At 43.9% G+C, this 19,933-nt stretch overlaps 1 protein-coding gene across 2 annotated transcripts in view; it reads right to left on the bottom strand.

Annotated features, from left to right (window-relative positions):
- Window positions 1–17,145, bottom strand: part of LOC127657593 (beta-chimaerin-like) — a 75,903-nt gene extending 58,758 nt beyond the window's left edge. For both annotated transcript variants that reach the window (XM_052146450.1, XM_052146451.1), the window contains exon 1: window positions 16,702–17,145. In XM_052146450.1, coding sequence (XP_052002410.1) covers window positions 16,702–16,753 — 52 coding nt within the window. In that variant the 5' untranslated portion in view covers window positions 16,754–17,145. The remainder of the gene's footprint in view (window positions 1–16,701) is intronic.
- Window positions 17,146–19,933: the final 2,788 nt, after the last annotated feature.

Raw genomic sequence — 19,933 nt, 5'->3', positions numbered from 1 at the left:
GCCATCTCAGTGTGGACGGAAGGCCAAAACGGTGAGAAAAAGATGCGTTTTCAAATGAAAACGTATTAATGTGGACTAGGCCTTAGAAAACTATAGCAGGAATTACGCAATAACCATGGAAACTATTAAAACTGGACACTAATAAACAGACCATATTACAGTGGCTTCTGTCAGAAACAAAACCCTCTAAAAACTAATTTATTATAAGCCATTTTCCAGAGAGGGCGAAAGGGAGAGCGAATCATTTTCAAGTTCAAATTTCAGCAGCAGATTTCACATCCTGTCACAGAATTCACAATGTGATAAGTCTGTCCACTACAATAGGTCAACATGTGCTTAATTAAATATATATATATATATATATATATATATATATATTTTTTTTTTTCCTGGGCAATAATAGTGGAAATGTTCAAAGCTTTTTTGTAGCCAAGACTTTATGGTAACTGCCTATATAAAATAAACCTGTGAAATATTCACTGGAGTAAAAAGTGGGACAGGACACTAGTCTTGGTCTTAACTATTCCACAAGCTGTTAATGTTAAATGTAATTTGCTGAAGGTTGTGTAAATCTGGGGTTGGCTGCATGGTGCATACTGAGAGCATAAAAGCTGCTATGAGATGGAGAGGTGGGCGACTTACTGCAGCTAACAAACCCTCACAGCCCCACTTTCTAGGGCAGACTCTTATCTCTCAAACATATTAAAGCTCAGTGGATGAGAGGGAACAGACTTCCTTAAGGCAGAACACACATATAAATGTACAGACACACACTATCAAGAACGCACTTCAAACGAAGTGCCTGTCCAAAATCTCAGCATGCAGAGGAAGACACTCTCTGTAAACCTGACAAAAATATTCAATCCAATGCCAACCACTAACACAAACGAACCAGTTTACTTGCTTATCTAAATGGGGACATAACAGAGATGTGTATTATTTTTATATACTGCTTATTATGAACTATAGATATGTATACATATAAATATACTGGGGCTGTGAATCGATTACAATAATTTATTGAATTACTTACATGGTATAAAAATTAATCGCATAAATAAACATTAGCCAAGAAAGCCCCTCAAATAACAATAATTCAATATATAATGATTAAATAGTTATATTTAAATAATTAAAAAATAAAATATATTTATTATTAAACAAAATCTGATAATTAAAGTGCTGTACATTATAGCAGCAGAAGAGTAAAGCACTGATAGGTCAATAAAAAAATGGCTTTAGAATCCAACATTGTTTCAATTTTCTGATTTCCATATTATTGAACATTAGCTAATCATTGGCATACAGTTCACAGTAGTCTAATGCATTTGGCAACTGTATTCATCAATCTGTCCGAGATAGATTTATTATAAGGGGTTTTCTAAGGATGCATCAATGTACACCTGAGAAAAACACATCTTGATGTCCCTGCATTCAAATTTGCACTCCATCAAGCTATGTTTGAATGGAAGAACAAGTCCTCATCTTGTAATGTCTGCAGTGGGTAAGTGTGGTTTGTTCCCTAATATATATATATATATATATATATATATATAATCCTGTGAAATAGAGAGCATAGTCTGTTTCAGTCAACACACAAACTCTAACCAAATGAAGGGGATATGCCATACACACATGCAGAGCAAAAACACACACACACACACACACACACACACACACACACACACACACACACACACACACACACACACACACACACACACACAATCAGTCAATGCTGATCCAGTGTTTGTGGGGACATGTTCCAGCTCCTGTGGGGAGACCATCTGTACAGTATGCAGCTCTGTTAAAGCTGGTGTACATTATACAGTGATGTATAAGCCACAGAAAACAATTGCACGCATCTATCCCACTTCACACAATGTGTCTAAAGACCGTGGGTATCGTCTGTGACAAAGACACCAAACAAAACTGGCAAGAAATGTAGAGAATTCTGTGTGTATGTGCGAGACGAGGCATCAGAGGGAACAACCACGAGGGAAGGGAAGAGTGTGTTTATCCTGTAACACTGCATGCAAGCTGAGGGTGGGATAGGGTATTTTCCTGTATGACTGTATGCCTTTGTTTAATTGTGTTTCCTTATCTGCATTTGTACATATACACTACACAGCAAAAATATGTGGACACCTAACCCTAATAAGGAATTGGTCCTTCCTAACAGCTTACACTTCTGTGAAGGCCCTTCACTAGATGTTGGTATGTCTGTGTGGATTTGTTCCACGCTGAATTTGTGAAAGGTGGTCTGGCTTGCAGTCTGCATTTTAAGTTCATCCCAAAGGTGTTCAGTGGGGTTCAAGTCGGAACTTTGTGAATGGCAGTCAAGTTCTTCCACACCAGATTCATTAAAGCATTTTTATGGACCTCTTTTGTGCACAGGGGCATTGTTAGGATGAAACAGAAAAGTGCCCTGCTGCCACAAAGTTTGGAAGCCATATATTCTCAAGAATGTCATTGTATGCTGTAGAATTAAGACCTTGATTTAAGGGGAATGAAACAAATCTGTTAATTAAAGCCAGTGGTTTTAAAATTAAATACTCAACAAGCACACATGGGTGTGGTGTTTGGGTGTTCACATACTAACTTGGCCATACAGTGTATGTGCGTACACTGTTAGAAAACCCTTATTTCCGAACGGTAAAGGAAACACAAACTAACATGCATGTGCACATCATGTACAGTACACAAGTACACATCCACATCGGTTGCAGGGAGATCCATTGTTTGGTAATGTGATTCCAGGACATTGTGATTGATGACCATGGGGATGTCCTCTGAGGTAATTAATAATAAATGTGGAGACAAAGGAAGTGGTGAGCTTTAAACTCAATCAATCCTCTAGTTCACTCCACCCACCAGTAAAACTGCAGGCATAAATAAGCCTCATATTTCACTCAAACTCACTGAAAAACGAAGAAAACTACAGCAGGAAATACGCAATAACCATGGAAACTATTAAAACTGACCACTAATAAACATACCCTATTACAGTGGCTTCTGTCAGAAACAAAGATTATAATAATAAGCTGTTTTTCCAGAGAGGGCGAAGGGGAGAGCTAATAATTTTCAAGGCATGCTTCATTTAGCAGTTCTGTCATCACAGGCCAAGGAGCCATTTGATATTTTGCCCCTTCATTCATGCTTTTCTTAGCAACGTGCAACAGCTTAGAAACAATCTTGGAAGCCTGAGGTTCTTTTACATTACTACTGCTATGTGATATTTGCCCATGCAGTCCAAGAGTGACTAGGAGTAGAAAAGCACCATGCATAAGCACTTTTAAGTCAACATGGTCAAAATTCTATAATTTTTTTAATAAATGTTCCTAGTTTCATTTTAAAATATTTATCTGTGAATGTTATTCCAAATTGGTCTGTGAATCGATTAAAACTTTTGAACTAATTAATCACACAGTTTTCTGTTATTAACAGAAATTAAATTAGAAATTACATTATGCACAATTAATCATGGTACATTAAAACAAACATTAAAATATAATAATAAATATATTATTTATACTTTGTCACAAATAAAAAAATTGGTTTGTCATAATTTTAAATAATTTAAATATTTTATTTATATGTATTCTTTGATACAAGAATCTGTATAATTAGTTGACATGCTGTAATTAAAAGTTGGCCAAAATCCTTTTAGATAATAGGATCAAATGGGCAGATTCAATTCATATCAAGCTTTATTGGCAAGAGAAAGGTAAGTGTACATTGTCAATGCATTATTAGACACTACACATACAGATATAAAACATAGTGAATGCTGAAGTTTAATTGACTCTTCGCTAAGCTCCGCCCCTCCTTGGTTACCATTGTTCGCTCTGACAAGCTCTGCAGAACTCCCCAATGAAATGAATGTGAGATTGCCGTTAAGATGCAGTTTTTGGCTAAATATTCATATATTCACAAACAGAGTGGATAATATTTTTACCTAGGCTAGTATGAAGAGTGACATTGTAATGCATATTTATCTGAAGTTTTTTGTAAAATAAATAGTTAAATTACTCAGTAATTTGATTAAAAACTGTGCAGACTGTTAATCAGAATCAAGGCAAACGAGTATTACAGTTACTTGAAAAGAGATAAAAATAATTTAATAGCCATTACACATCTAGTAACATTAGCGTTAGTGAACAGAGCTGTTTATAATGTCTCATAACACACTCATTTTGATGCTGTGAACTGTTTATTTACTATTGCCTTTACTATGACTATAAATTAAATTAACATGCAGTTATTAGCTTTAATTTATCATGAAGCAAATGTAGGTGTCGTTGCAAATGTTATATGTTAATTTGGGAATGAGGGCTGACCCAGTTTAATCCATAACATGCACTTTTCCAGATTTATTTGAAGATAATTTTGTTTAAAAAACAATGTGGGTATCCTCGTGTCACTATTTCAAATGACATGGCAACAACTTGTTTCATATTTCTTTTATTATTTTGATAAAAACCAGCTTAAAAGTACTTACGCACATTACTTTCATTCATTGGAAAATAGCAAACGCGAGTAATGGTGGCAGGGTAACAGTTGCTAAGTTGGTCAGAAGTGCTTTTTAAGGTGGGGCTTAGTAAAGAGTCAGATTGTTGAAGTTGCACACACGTCTGGCTGCTCTCTATCACGCCCACACGGTGTCGGTCTTGTGCAGTTTCGCTTTTGACACTGGTTCAGATGATAGTGAGTGAACATTTTCAGACGATGCAAAGAGATACAGCAGCTTACCATATCTCTCCCACACTTGGCTCACCACTTGTGGTGAATTCTCCATTCTGCATACAGTAAATCTGCTTCCATATATATTATGCCCGGGACATGCATCGTGTGATGCAGAAGAGTGTACTGCTTCCCACAATCAGTTTCTGTGCTAGGATGTACAGTCGAGTATGTACCTCCTGGAAATTTTAATATGCTCATTTTAGTCACAGTAAGTGGGGGAAAACATGCGGTTTCAGCCACAAATATAGGGACAGGAATTGTATAGAATTATAACACAATTGGCTTTGCCATTGTGCGCATGCTCCGAAAGACACATGTGATGCATTATGTGTTTATCACATCTTCAGCTTTCTTCCTTTAGGTATTCAATTAAGTAATGTGTCATGTTAGACAGACAGATGATAACTGTATATCCACTATGTAAAAACCCACTCTAGCTCTATTATGAGTTCATATGTAAACGTACTAATGACACCGGGTCAGAGTGATTTGGAGTCACGTCACTTCTCCCAAAACGTTTCTAGATATATCTAAGAAAGATAAATTGTTATAGTTTCTTTTAAATGGCACAAATCAGCACAAAAGAATGACACTGGTTTGGAGCGATTTGGACCACATGGGGTTGAAAGTAATTTAACAACCAAAAAAATTATGTCTAATATCTCAAACACCAAAACAGCACAAATGTTCATTTTCGTGGCACAATTCAGCACAAACTGCTGAATTGTGCGTGTGTGTGTGTATACACTTACCTTGACGAAAAGCGGGATTGACGCACACGCACACGCACTGCAAGCAGAGAGATGATTTCTGCTTGCCTTCGCAAAAATTGTCTTCGGCGGACAGCCCGCTGTCTTTTGAACGATTTCAGTATTTTTGCGGCAGACAGACGCAAGTGTGTTTCTGTATCTTGATGTTGAAAACAAAACCAAAGGTTAAAAAAAAACAAGAACAAATGTGAACCGAGCAAGTCTATTCATTGAATTTTGACGCCTTTTCATTTCGCGGTTATCAAGCAACACAATTACGCACCAGCTGCAGCTTGATGACGCAAGCGTACTGCGGTTCGGATACAAATATATAATGTGAACACAGTCCATCGGGGGCAGGGGGGAGCAATCGAACTCGGGTTCGGAACAGGCAATCGAACCAAGTGTGAAAAGCCCCCTTAAACAGTCACAAGCTTGCAGCCCTGAGCTTCAGCCACTGTTTTCCTTTACGGAAACATCAAAGCTCAGACTGGCCTTTGATGTCTGTAGAGCAGAGCCAAGCAGCATCAATCCCACCCGTCAGCCCTGCATTTGTTTACAGCCCCATCCTTGGCTAAAATGAAGCAGAACGTGTGCGCATGTTCGCATTCTCTGCCAGTTGCATGCACACAGACTAGATAACAAAAAGGTTTCTGACAAAGTGCCTTTCTCTAAAATAATGATAATATATTGACAGACACGGTGAGCCTGGCATAGGTGCGGTATTCAGCATCCGATGATTACACCGGGGGCATGGAGCTAATGACAGCTCTCTGTACCGCAGGCTTAAAAGACTACATGCCTCCTTCAAGCCTTGTGGCTGCAGTGCAGTTCTGCTGCTTCAGCAACATGCAAGTGAGATAATCTATTTGGGAATGCATGGTGACCACAGGGCTGCATTGGCTTGTCTCAATCCATCTCCTCCTGGCTCTCAGCAGTCCAATGGCTTGGCCTAAAGGAGGAAATGTGGTTCTGTGTGTGTGCACATGTGTGCAAAGAGTTGCAGTAAGCATGAAGTAAATCATTGTGGCAGGGCGGAGGGCGGGGCCGGGTCGTGATCCTACACACCCGGTCCCGTATTAGGCTAATCAAGCCTCCCGAGAGGGATAAAGGTCGACTGCAGAGGATCGTGTGGGAGAGAGAGATAGTTTACGGACATGTCCGTCATGTGTGTGTTTGTGTCCTTGTTTTAAGTTTACCAATTAAACTATTATGTATATTGTCAAGCCGGTTCTCGCCTCCTCCTTTTCATTGATCTCTTTACACTGGTGCCGGGAAGGAGGAGGGATACGCCGTAGTAGAGTTCTCGCCACTACCATCCACCCCAACGGTGCAGCCACGGTCATCTGCCGGGGGACGAGGAGCCCAGCCGCCTGAAAGAGGACGATAGCCGCCGACCGCGAGGGGAGAAAGGGCTCATAACCGACCACCTGGAGCGGAAAGGGCCGCTGCCAGGGGCGCAGGAGTCCCCTACCAGCCGCTGAAACGCGGCGGGGTTTGAGACCGCCGACCGCGAGCGGGGAGGGGCTCGCTGCCGACCGCCTGGAGCGGGAGAACTGCTGCCAGGGGCGGGGGAGACCCCTTCTGTTCCCAGAGAACGTGGCGGGACATTTCGTCTGCCAGGGGCTGGAGTTCTGCCTCTGATCTGCCCGGAGAGGCGCGGCTGTCGTCCGTTAGAGGGTAGAGGAGTGGCCGAGGAACAAGCTATGGCATATCAGAGAACCGGCTTGACTATATAAATAATATTTTAATGAGAAACTTAAAACAAGGACACAAACACACATGATGGACATGTCCGTAAACTAATCTCTCTCTCCCGCACGATCCTCTGCAGTCGACCTTTATCCCTCTCGGGAGGCTTGATTAGCCTAATACGGGACCGGGTGTGTAGGATCATGACCCGGCCCCGCCCTCTGCCCTGCCACAATCATACACACAACAAACCTCATGTAAGCAGAGGTCAGTGTGTCCAAACATTTCTCACTCAACAACAATTTATCATTGGAAAAATGATCTCTTGCTCTTGCATATTAAGTATTAATATGATAAATGTAAAGGTTTAAAATTTTGAATGACTACTTAAAGTAATAGTTCACCCAAAAATGAAAATTCTCTCATTATTAATTTACCTTGATGCCATCCCAGCTGTGTATGACAGTCTTTCTGCAGTTGAACACAAATTAAGATTTGTAGAAGTTAGAGCAATGAATGTCTTCTGAAGCAAATCGATAATGTGACAAGGTTTAGGTTGGGGGCCAGGCATGCGTGGTCACGGCTCGGCCCCGCACTCCTCCTAGTCACAGATCCGTTTGTGTAAAAAATTAAATCAATCATTTAAACGTTATTAACTTTTAAAAAGCACTTCTTGCCAGAAGTTGACACATCATGTAGTTGTCTTGAACTCGCCGATGCGCTTACGTCACATGCGAGAAATCAGAAGCAGCACTTATTTACAACAGAACGAACGTTATGCGAGAGTTCGTCCATTAAAAACAGCATGAGAGCCCTGGAGAGAAGCACAGATTTAAAATAAAAAAGGTTTTAATTATCGACTTGTTTCTTACATAAACCTATCGATTCGCTTTAGAAGACATTCATTGATCGACTGGAGTCATGTCGATTACTTTTATGCTGCCTAAATGTGACTTTTAGACCATCAAAGTGCTGGCACCCGTGTACTTAAAAGAGCTCTATCTTCTAAAAACCTTAATTTGTGTTCTGCTGATGAAAGAGAGTCATGCACATCTGGGTTGGCATCAGGGTAAGTGAATAAGCTGAATCTGTGGAACACAAAAGATTTTAAGCAGAATGCTAACATCAGTCACCATTCACTCTCATTGTATGGACAAAATATACATTGGAAATAAATGGTAATGAATCGGTTACCTAACGTAACCTCGGTTCTCTCTAGATGAGGGAACGAGTATTGCGTAAGCTAGCTTACACTACGGGAAAGATTCATCTTTTCTGAGATACTGAAGCCAAAAAATTATCCTTAATTTTGTATCATTTGTCAACGCAGTGCAGCAACTGCAGACCTTGAGCGGGCTAGTTAGCGAGCTCATTGGTTGCTCTGCGGCAACTGCTGCAGCCTATAGACGAACTTGGGCGAACTCGCGTCCAATGAGAGGCGTCCGCGTGCTTACTGCATCAAAGCCCGCCAAAATGGGCGTGGCTAGTGCGCATATAAGCGTAGTTCGTAGGCTGGAACCCTGGTTTTCATTGAATGAAGCAAAAGTCGCTCGTGGCGCGAGCATGGCCGGCTACGCAATACTCGTTCCCTCATCTAGAGAGAACCGAAGTTACGTTAGGTAACCGATTCGTTCTCTTACGAGAGGTTCTCTCGTATTGCGTAAGCTAGCTTACGCTACGGGAACCCATTGTCAACGCCGTGCGCGCCAAGCATCCACTGCATGAGCCCCGGGGGTGGGGGGGACCCGGGGGAGCACTTGTGAGTGGGGAAATAATATTTGGCCGGCAAGAGTGTGGGCCAGTGTGTGTGTAATACATAAGCACATAGTGGGAAGGGAACGACAGAGCGGCGGTGCCGGTCTGTGTGGAATGAGTCCCATCAGTGCAGCTCACCAGGGGAGCTGTAGCGTATTAAACCGCTAGTAGTTTTGCCTGCAGGGCGGGCACTTCCAGATTGTAAAATCTGACAAAGGTGGAAGGGGAAGCCCAGCCCGCTGCCACACATATGTCGTGAATGGAAATCCCGCTGGACCATGCCCACGATGAGGCCATGCCTCTAGTGGAGTGAGCCCTAATGCCCAACGGGCATGGCAGGTCTTTTGACGCGTATGCGGCAGCAATAGCGTCCACTATCCATCTAGACAGTGTCTGTTTCGAGGCGGCGATTCCTTTGGTGCGCCCTCAAGCGAAACGTAAAGCTGCTCAGAGCGTCTGAAAGAGGCGGAGCGCGCAGTATACAATCTCAGTGCTCTGACTGGGCAAAGGAGATTGGCGTCGCGTTCGCTATCGGATGCTGGCAGCGCCGATAGGGAAATGACCTGTGCTCTGAAAGGAGTACCGATCACCTTGGGAACATAGCCGTGTCTAGGCTTTAAAATGACCTTGGAGTCACTTGGTGCAAACTCAAGACACGCAGCGCTGACAGACAGCGCGTGAAGGTCTCCCACATGTTTGACTGATGACAGGGCAGTCAGAAAAATGGTTTTGAGTGAAAGGTATTTCAAATCCACGGATTGAAGCAGTTCGAAAGGGGGGGCTTTCATAGTTTCGAGAACTATAGAAAGATCCCAGATAGGAACCGATGGGGGGCGCGGGGGGTTCATCCTTCTAGCTCCCTTGAGGAAGCGGATGACCAGCTCGTTTTTTCCCAGTGACTGGCCGTGCAGGAGTTCAGCGAACGCCGCGACGGCCGCCACATACACTTTGAGCGTGGATGGGGATCTGCCCTTATCCAGCAGCTCTTGTAAAAACACGAGCAGCGACGACACCCCACATGTCCGTGGGTCCAGGTCTCTGTCGGTGCACCATTTTGAAAACACAGACCATTTTGACGCATAGAGTCTTCTCGTGGAAGGGGTTCTAGCGTGTATGATGGTGTTTATTACCTCTTCTGGCAGAGCGACGGGTAGTCGTTGATCACCAACGCATGCAGCGCCCAGCGCTCTGGGTAGGGATGCCAGATCGTGCCGCGAGCTTGAGAGAGGAGATCTGCTCTCACTGGGATGGGCCACGGCGCTGTCAGTGACAGCTGCGTAAGCTCCGGGAACCATGTCTGATTCTCCCAACGCTGGGCTATGAGGAGCACCGAGTGACGCGTTTCCCTGATCCTCTGCATTACCTGTGGCAATAGCGAGACGGGAGGGAAGGCGTAAAGCGGGCGGTTGGGCCAGTCCTGGGCCAGCTGCGTCCTCGCTTTCGAGAAAAATATTGGGCAGTGAGAGTTCTCTTCTGACGCAAAGAGGTCTATCTCTGCTCTGCCGAATATGCGCCATAACTTCTGGACTGTTTGAGCGTGCAGGGACCATTCCCCTGGAGGAATATTGTCTCTGGACAGTCTGTCCGGGCCGTCGTTCAGGTGGCCTGGCACTTGCGTCGCCCTCAGCGAGCGCAGGTGGCACTGGGACCAACTCAGTATGCGTTTCGTCAGATGGAAGAGGTTCCTGGATCTGACACTGCCCTGACGGTTTAGGTAGGATACCACAGATCTGTTGTCCGAACGGACCAGGACGTGGTGACCCTGAATGACCGGGAGAAAGTGCACAAGCGCGTACTCGACCGCTCTCATTTCCAGACAATTTATGTGAAGGAGCTTTTCCTGAACTGACCATAGGCCAAAAACCGGAGAGCCCTTGCAGACCGCGCCCCAACCCGTGTTGGACGCGTCTGTCGAGATGACTTTTCGGCGAGATACAGCTCCCATCGTCACTCCCCGCTGATACCATTCAGCCACTGTCCAGGGCTGCAGAGCTGAAATACAGGTCTGAGTCACCTTGATCGGCTGGCGGCCTGTGGCCCAAGCCTGGTGAGACGCGCGGGTGTTTAGCCAATGCTGAAGCGGGCGCATGCGCAGTAAACCCAGCTGAAGTACTGCTGCGGCTGAGGCCATGTAACCTAGCACTCTCTGAAATTTTTTCAGAGGCATGAGGCTGTTCATCTGAAAGGACGCGGCTAGTCGCTGAACACGGCGCGCGCGCTGTGTAGATAAGCGAGCCGTCATATTCACGAAGTCTAGTTCTATTCCAAGGAAGGAAATTGCCTGACTGGGCTGTAGTGAGCTCTTGGTCCAATTGACTGCAAGACCCAAACTGTTCAGATGGCTGAGGAGTACTGTTCTGTGAGACAGAAGCTCCGTATGTGATTGTGCCATAATCAGCCAGTCGTCCAAATAGTTCAGAATTCGCAAGCCCTGACTCCGCAGGGGTGCGAGCGCCGCATCCATGCACTTCGTGAAAGTACGGGGTGCTAAAGACAGGCCGAACGGAAGGACGGTGTATTGATAAACCTGGCCGTCGGCGAATCTCAAGAATGGCCTGTGACGGGATTTATCTGAATCTGAAAGTAGGCATCTTTCAGATCGAGAGAGATAAACCAGTCCCCTGGCACGTATGCGCGAGGAGTTTCCTGATTGTAAGCATTTTGAACGGTCTTTTGCAAGCACCTTGTTCAAACCCCTGAGATCTAATATTGGTCTGAGGCCGCCGTCTTTCTTGGGAATAAGAAAATAACGGCTGTAAAACCCCGACTCGCTCAGCGAAGGCGGCACTTTCTCTATGGCCCTTTTGCACAGAAGGTTTGCTATTTCTGAACGAAGCATGCAGGCTGCTTCCGTGTTCACAATAGTTTCGAGCCAGCTCTGAAGCGGGAGGGCGGCGATCGAACTGTAGCAAATAGCCCTGTTTTATTGTGCTTAACACCCATTTGGATATCCCTGGGATAGCTTCCCACGCTTTGAAGCGTAACGCTAGAGGGTGAATGGCCAAATCGCCCTGATTGCCGCACACAGCAGCTGAACAGAATGTGTGAGCCGCTTACTGTGCTTATGCATGACTGCTCGCAGACAGCAGGGACAGGCTGTTCTGTGAGTGACTTCCGATTGAGGTGAATGGGGAAAGAGTCACATCTGTTAAGTGATCGCGAGCATAGTCACGGGCACGGGACTTACATACAGAGAAGTGTTTGCTGGCCGTGTGACAGAGCGGGCAGAGAATGGGCGCGCGCACGTATTCGTGAGCGCGTTTATTTACTCTAACACTCGAGCGGTTTGTGTCCACTTTATGTGAGTGGGCTCTGATCGGGACACGGGAAGTGTAATGCTTGTGTGTAGAGGTGAACACTGGATTGTGGGCACATTTTCTACACATAAGGCTGGTCGTGTGACAGAGCGGCCAGAGAAGGGGCGCGCGCACGGATTCGTGGGCACGTTTATTGACTCTAACACTCGAGCGGTCTGTGCCGCTTTATGTGAGTGGGCTCTGATAGGAACACGGGAAGTGTAATGCTTGTGTGTAGGGGTGAACACTGGATTGTGGGCACATTTTCTACACATAAGGCATGTTTGCTCTTTACAAGATTTCTTTGGGTCGCCGTGAAAACGGCGTTTGAGTGCAGGCAAGCGGGCAGTATCACCGGCTTGTTGGCTGCTGAATCCACCACTGTAGTAGCCTGAGAGAGGGGGACTGACAGGGGGCGAAGCTTTGACGGTGGTCCGGCCGCAGCGGGACTGAGCCATAATTTTTTTCAACAAGGCTAGGAGGACTTCGGTTGCTCAGGTTTCAGCGCAACCTTAGACCGAGGCGGCGGTCTGCGGCGCGATCGAGGGCGGCCGCCCTGTCGACGCTGAGAAGTCTGACTTTGTTGAGCTGGGCGCTGTGAAGAGGCTCGTGCAGGAGGCTGGTCACGTAGGCGGCCTGCAGAGGAGCTAACGCGACGCGGCAGGAAGAGGTTCATGGCTTGGGTGGCTTTCTGGACTTCTGAAAAGCGGTCAACAATGCCACTCACCGCGGAGCCGAAGAGACCGGTCGGAGAGAGCGGTGCGTTGAGGAACGTGGAGCGCTCTGCTTCTCCCATGTCGGCTAGCGTTAGCCACAGGTGTCTCTCAGTCACAGTCAGCGAGGCCATGCACTTCCCTAGAGCTTGGGCTGCAGCTTTGGTGGTGCGAAGGGCGAGGTCCGTCGCGCTTCTTAGATCCTGGCCGGGAAAGGCGCGTTCCACGACTTTGCAAGCTCAGTGTGGAGTTCCGGCAGGAAGGGAGCGGCCCGGGCCGCGGGTGTTGCGCGGCGACGGCTCTGAAGAAAGCAGCCGTCGAGTCTGTTGGGAGCCTGCTCAGGGGGCGGTGACCACTCGAGCCCGAGGCGGTCGACGGCCTGTGTGAGGAGGCGTGTTAGTTCCCCTTCGACTCCGGCCCGGGTCCTGCTGGATTCCTGGGCCGAGGAGGCGGCGTGGGAGCCTGACCACTCCTCGCTGTCTGAAGCCATGATGGAACAGCCCTTATCCTCCGCCTCGTCCTCCGAGATGGCAGCAGTGCGGCCGCTGGACGGCAACTGCGCGTCCCGGGGGGGCGGGGAGGGTGAGAGCGATGCTCGAGGGATAAGCTCCGGCGAGGCAGTCGCTTCTATCACCGGGTCTGGCAGCCTTTGGGAGCGGCGCTTTTTCCTGCGTGGTGGAACGGAAGGCGGCGCGGCGGCTTCGGTTCTGAGCGCTTCGAGTCGAGCCCACAGGGTCGACATCGGAAGCTCCTCGCAGAGGTCGCATCCGCCTTCAGCGAGGGCGAGCTCTGCATGCCCCAGTCCCAGGCAGAGAGCGCAGATGATGTGGCGGTCTCCGGCGCTGAGAGGGGCGCGGCCTGAAGCGCAAGTGGTGCGAGGCATCTTAAAAAAGACGCTCGTTACTCTTTTGTGAAGTTCGTTAAGAACTAGCTTGCTCTAAAAAAGGATACGTCGCCGGATGGCGTAGCTCGCAGGATGGCTGAAGGTGGCGGAGACGGCCGGCTTCTTCGAGCGTTGTCCAAGCTTGCTAGATGCCCCTCGAATGGCGACGCGGCTTCCAGTTCAGAGATGCGAAGAGCTTCGCTGAAGAGATGAAAATCAGGGTTCCAGCCTACGAACTACGCTTATATGCACTCTAGCCACGCCCATTTTGGCGGGCTTTGATGCAGTAGCGCGTGACGCTCTCTCATTGGCCGCGAGTTCGCCCAAGTTCGTCTATAGGCTGCAGCGGTTGCCGCAGAGCAACCAATGAGCTCGCTAGCTAGCCCGCTCAAGGTCTACAGTTGCTGCACTGCGTTGACAAATGATACAAAATTAAGGATAATTTTTTTGGCTTCAATATCTCAGAAAAGATTAATCTTTCCCGTAGCGTAAGCTAGCTTATGCAATACGAGAGAACCTCTCGTAAGAGAACTAGTGTTCCATGGAGGAACGAACGCTTGGAACAGGTTTGGAGCAAAACGAGGGTGAGTAAATGACATATTTTCATTTTTGTCTGGACTATACCTTTAGTATGGTTCTACTTCCCACACCAGTTCAAAAAGGCTAAGCTTTTCCAGTGAATTGCTTGTTATTTGAACATGTTCTCCCTTGAGACAGGTACTGTCCCTCAGATCATACATGCCCCCCTCTGTTCTCACAAAAAGCAATGCCAGGTAGAGCAGCGTGTAAACAAGCAATTCTATGTGAGAGTAATTTTGAGAGCTTGTCCAACCAGGCCTTATCTCTCCTCACATTTGTGCTCAGTGTATTTAAACACCTGCACACCCTCTCGTTTCTCATACCACCAGCCAGCCTGACGCTAGACATTTATGCTTTAAGGGGTTTCCTTTCAACTAATGTGTATTTCTAATCTGCTCACACAGATTGTGAATCAGTCATGCAATACACATAACATGTTGGTGTGTGTGCTGGTGTGTTAGAGATGCATAAGGAGGCAATTTGATATGAAAACTGGTCAAAAGTTGTGAAAATGGACAGGCAATTAAAGGTACAGGTAAATAGGCACCTCCACAATAGTGATAACGCTGCTCAAACTGGTATGACGCTCATGTAGAAAGATTACAGACTATATTAAAAGCTCATTTTCAACTCCAATGATTTCTTGTGGATAATAAGATCAGGATAATAGAAAACCTCTCAAGTGAATTAAACTGAGAGAGGCACTGCTTTTAATGTTATTAGCTTTCATCACACACCCATGGAAATATTTGATGACTCAAAACATTTTTTTAAAGAAATTTGCTTAGGATTTAGGATATATACCTGCTGTAACCTAGATCCCTTTAGATGATGGTTGGGAAATACATTTGTATGTGTTGAAACCAGTTTTTGGTTCATCCGTCACAAAGAAAAAAAAAAACCTGTTTGGCTGAACTTGATTCAATCATAGACAGTGGTTCCTACATGTTTTAAATGAGTTTACTTAAATTAAAATTACTTTGTAATTTTAATTTAAAAGTAGAGGGAACCTAACTGAATCAAGTAAAATTTAAAATGTAAAGATAACTCAAATTAAAAAAGTTTAGCAATATGCTAAAGACAGGAAATCTTAGCATGCTAATAAACACATGCTGATGGGAAACACTACTGAGTGCAACTTGGCCACTACACTTGGTTAGCACAGCAATTGCTCGATGGATAAAGCAAAGGTAGATTATTTAAAGGTGCACTCAGTTATTTTCCCTGTTAAAAAAAGTTTTACTCCTAAAGAAATTAATAGTAATTTTGAAGCATATGTATAAAATCATGACAACTCACATGAGATGAGAACTTTAGTCATAACAGTAACCTTATAAATGCAGTTTATACTACATGGGGCAGGGGCACCCTCATGTGTGCTGCCATTTTAGAATCACATGACCAGCTAAACACTACTCACTTAATCTCAGTAACCATCTTGTTACTGGACACTTTCACTCTTGGAAGAAATTAATAATGTCTGACTGTGAATAGTACATTTCTATAAATGCCATCTGTTACTTAAAACTTGATTTTGAACAAAGCTGCATTCACACCACTAGGTGTTACTGTAAGTCCAAGATGACAAGAACAAAAAGTTACTGAGTGCACTTCTAATATTGGCCCTCAACCTAGGCTCAAGCTCCACTCTTCACCATGATAACCACCAAAACTACAACATAACAAAACATTAAACACTAACAGGTCTTCCCTTTATATACATTTTGTAGACAGAAATATAAAATAACATCTAATTTTAACATTTACTATGGGATTTTTAAATTTTTTTAAAAAAAAAAAACACACGAAACAATGTTTTTTTTTTATCATGTAAAAATTGTTAGGGTTAGGTTTAGGGGTAGAGTTAGAAGATAGAATCTATAGTTTGTACAGTATAAAAATCTTTGTCTATGGAGAGTCCTCATAATGAAAGCTGCACCAACAGTGTGTGTATGTGTATGTTCAGATTGTGGTGGCATTTAGAACTAATGCTCTGTGATTGTGCCATTACAGCTGTGCTCTGCCACCATGCATTGGTAGTGCTATATGCAATGCATGAAGTAAAAGGTAGGTCTAGTTCAGGCTGGATGAAGAAACATATTTTGTGAACGACACAAACCTCTTCACCATATTCTATCCTGTCTGATTTCATAATACATCCATAGCCACAGAAACAAAACTGTCAATCATCTCCATTTAGCTATCATCATCACGCCATTAGATTTACAAAAGGTAATTCATATTCCCAAATAACTGATCACGCTTTCATTTTGGTTCATAGTACTCACCCGAAGAGACGGAGGAGGAACCCGATAGACTGGAATTACTGGACGCTGCCATCGCGTCTAATTCAATAAATATCCTCGTTACTGGCGTCTGTTAGGGCTTGACAGTTCTTCCATCTCAGTCTGTCACCTCTGAATTAACGCACTGTCTTCAGCTCTCAGGAGTTCCTCCAAAAGAGCCGATGATATCCAGCTGTGAGTGTCGGGTTAGACGGGAGTCGCGAGCGCTGCCGCATTTACGGTCGCGAGTGTGGCAGCATTTGAACCATATGTTGAAACTAGTTGATACAACCTCCAAATGTGCATAAAAACAGAAAATACTACAATTTATCTACTCTTCGCCGAAATAAAATTAAAATTGCGAAATAAACTTCTTCCGTGTGCTGGCAGCGCCAGTGGGTTTCGCCATATTCATGGACAGATTATCTTTCCATGTGCCAATGTAAGGCTCGTAATAAACGCACACTGTGTGCACGGGCGAATCCGCCTTCTTAAAGTGGAAGAGACGCCCGCGTGACCATGTTATACACGTGTGTGGCGTGACCAATGACTATATTGCAAAATTATAAAGTATACCTCCACAGTGTGCTGTTTAAAACTGTTATGTTCAGAAGTTACATATGGTATAAGTGTGCTGTGTTCAAAAAGTGTCATGCCTAATAAGTGTGGTGCTCCATGTACAAAATTTACATGTCATGAATCTTGTGTTTGCAAGCCCATTATTTTCATTCCCATAAGTTTCAGTGGGGAAAAATCTATAAAAAAATATAATTACGCAATATGACCCTATAATTAAGCAATATCACACGTGCAAGTGTATGGAATGCCAAATTATCCTTTAATGTTCCCAGCATTTCGCTGTCATGATCCTGTTCTGGCAGCCCTCTCCCTTCTGTGTTCTGCTGGTGTGTTCATTCTTTTTTTTTTTTGCTCATAAAGAAATGGCTATGTTTGTGTTTGTGTTAGACATGTGCTTCCCTGACCTTGCCTGCTCATTTACCTTGTCCAGGGCTGGACTGGGACAAAAAATCGTCCCCGGAACTATTCAGCTGAACTGGCCCATGCATTTAATGAGAGAGTGTTCGGTAATTTAGTTTTTACTAGTAAGAATCTAATTGCAGAATTTTAATTTTATTCTTACTAAAAACATCATTAGAGAGCCCTAGTAAAACAATTTTTTTGGGAAAAAATTTAATTGGAGTTTTTACTATTAAAACTGCAAATATATGGCTCTGCATTTGGAATTCTTACCACTAAAAAAAAATCAATCATAGAGCTCTAGAACTGGAATTCTTACTAGTAGAAAATCTATTGTAGAGCTCTCTAATTAAAATATTATTAGTAAAAAAATACTATTACATGAAGTAACGCTGGGAGCATTTAAAGCTAAATCAGCATGCCATAATGAAAGTTGTTCTTTGTGCTTAAATTGTGCATGTTTAACAAAACCAGAGTAGATTATATTTGCTTTTGTTGGTATATTCACATCAGGGGACAATGCTCACTTTCCCAGATGAAGTAGACTATATTTGGAATATAATATACATACTACTCAACTGCATACCTAAAGAGCATACATTTTTACTGGCCAAAAAGTGCATTCTTCATCAAATGCAGTTTACTCTGGCAGTATATGATTTTGGACACAGCTCATCTTTTGAACTAGTGGTGTTTTGTTTGTGATCGAATCAGAGTTTTAGATTTAATCTTTTAAGTAGATGAATCATTCCATTGTGGTGAACTCTGTGTTATTTGACAAATCACATGGTCACTGAACAATTATTTGAATGGAATCAGAATAAATGAGGAATCAGAATCTCCACCACCACTGTTTGGAAAGCCATGAACACATTTAAGTGGAGTGAAACTATTAGTGCTGTTGAACTGTATCAGCTCTTGGGACACCACTATACCAATCAGATATAAGGAACAATCTGCAACACCCGGTCTTACTCTAAATAATTCTGAAGTTAAATGTCTTCTCTATGCAGATGATCTGCTGTCAGCTACTGCACAAGGGCTACAGCAGCACCTGGACCTCCTGGAGAACTACTGTCAGAACTGGGCCCTGACAGTCAATCTGAAAAAAAGAAGAAAAAAAATAATAATTATGATCTTTCAGAAAAGAGCCAGATTACAGGACACAAGATACACATTCACTCTGGAAACACTGAAATAGAACACATGGTCTAAAATTAGTGCTTCAGGGGGTTTTGGTCTGGCAGTGAATGCACTAAAAGGGAAAATTAGAAGGGCATTCTATGCTATTAAGGGCATATTTACCCAAGTTGACATTCCTGTAACAATTTGGTGTAAAATCTTTGATTATATTGTAATTGATAATATTATTATTATAATGCCAATTTCTCTGTATGGATGTGAGGTTTGGGGTCCACTCTGTCTGGCAGATTACTCGAGATGGGACAAACACCCCACAGAATCCCTGCATGCAGAATTATGTAGAAACTAGGACTAGGCAGATACCCCCTTATTAGAAATGTTGAAAAATGATCCCTCAAATTTTGGACACACCTAAATTCAAGTTCCCCTAACACACTGCAACATGAAGCCCTTAAACCCCAAGAGCTGAAGCCTAAAACCAGTCCCCTTTGTTAGCTGGCTCTGAAACTCACAAACCCACTAACAACTAACACACACCAGTTCCAGACCAGCACTGCTGAACAAAACCAGATCAGAATAAACCAAATCATAAAAGAAAGCAAAAGATTCATATTTGGACCATTGGGAAAATGAAAGTAAAAACCAAAGCAAACTGGAATGTTATTGGGCCCTAAACAGAACATATAATCTGGCAGAATATCTGCACACTGTAAGAGATCAAAAACAGAGACGGATCCTCACCAAATACAGACTCAGTGATGACAGTCTGAACATAGAAAAAGACAGACACAAACAAACATGGCTTCCAAAGGTGAGGTCAAGACAGAGACACACTCTCTCCTTCACTGTGAGAAATTTACAGATGTGAGAGAGAAATACCTCCACAAACTCTCAAACCTCATGCCACAGTTTCCCAGTTCAGCAGAAACCGATCAGATGCTGGTGTTACTGGGGGAGGACCATCATGCATCAGTTGTAGCTAAATTCATTTTTGAGCTGCACACCCTCAGAAACCAATCACTGCCTTAATGTACTTCATTCACAGTACTTTTATTCTCTTATGTTCATAATGTCCTGTTAAATGCTTTTTTTTATTTTATATTGTATAGTGTAT

This window comes from Xyrauchen texanus, chromosome 17, assembly GCF_025860055.1.
Source record: "Xyrauchen texanus isolate HMW12.3.18 chromosome 17, RBS_HiC_50CHRs, whole genome shotgun sequence".
Taxonomy (NCBI): domain Eukaryota; kingdom Metazoa; phylum Chordata; class Actinopteri; order Cypriniformes; family Catostomidae; genus Xyrauchen; species Xyrauchen texanus.
The sequence above is the reverse complement of the archived record's forward strand: the minus strand, read 5'-3'. Positions and strand labels throughout refer to the sequence as shown.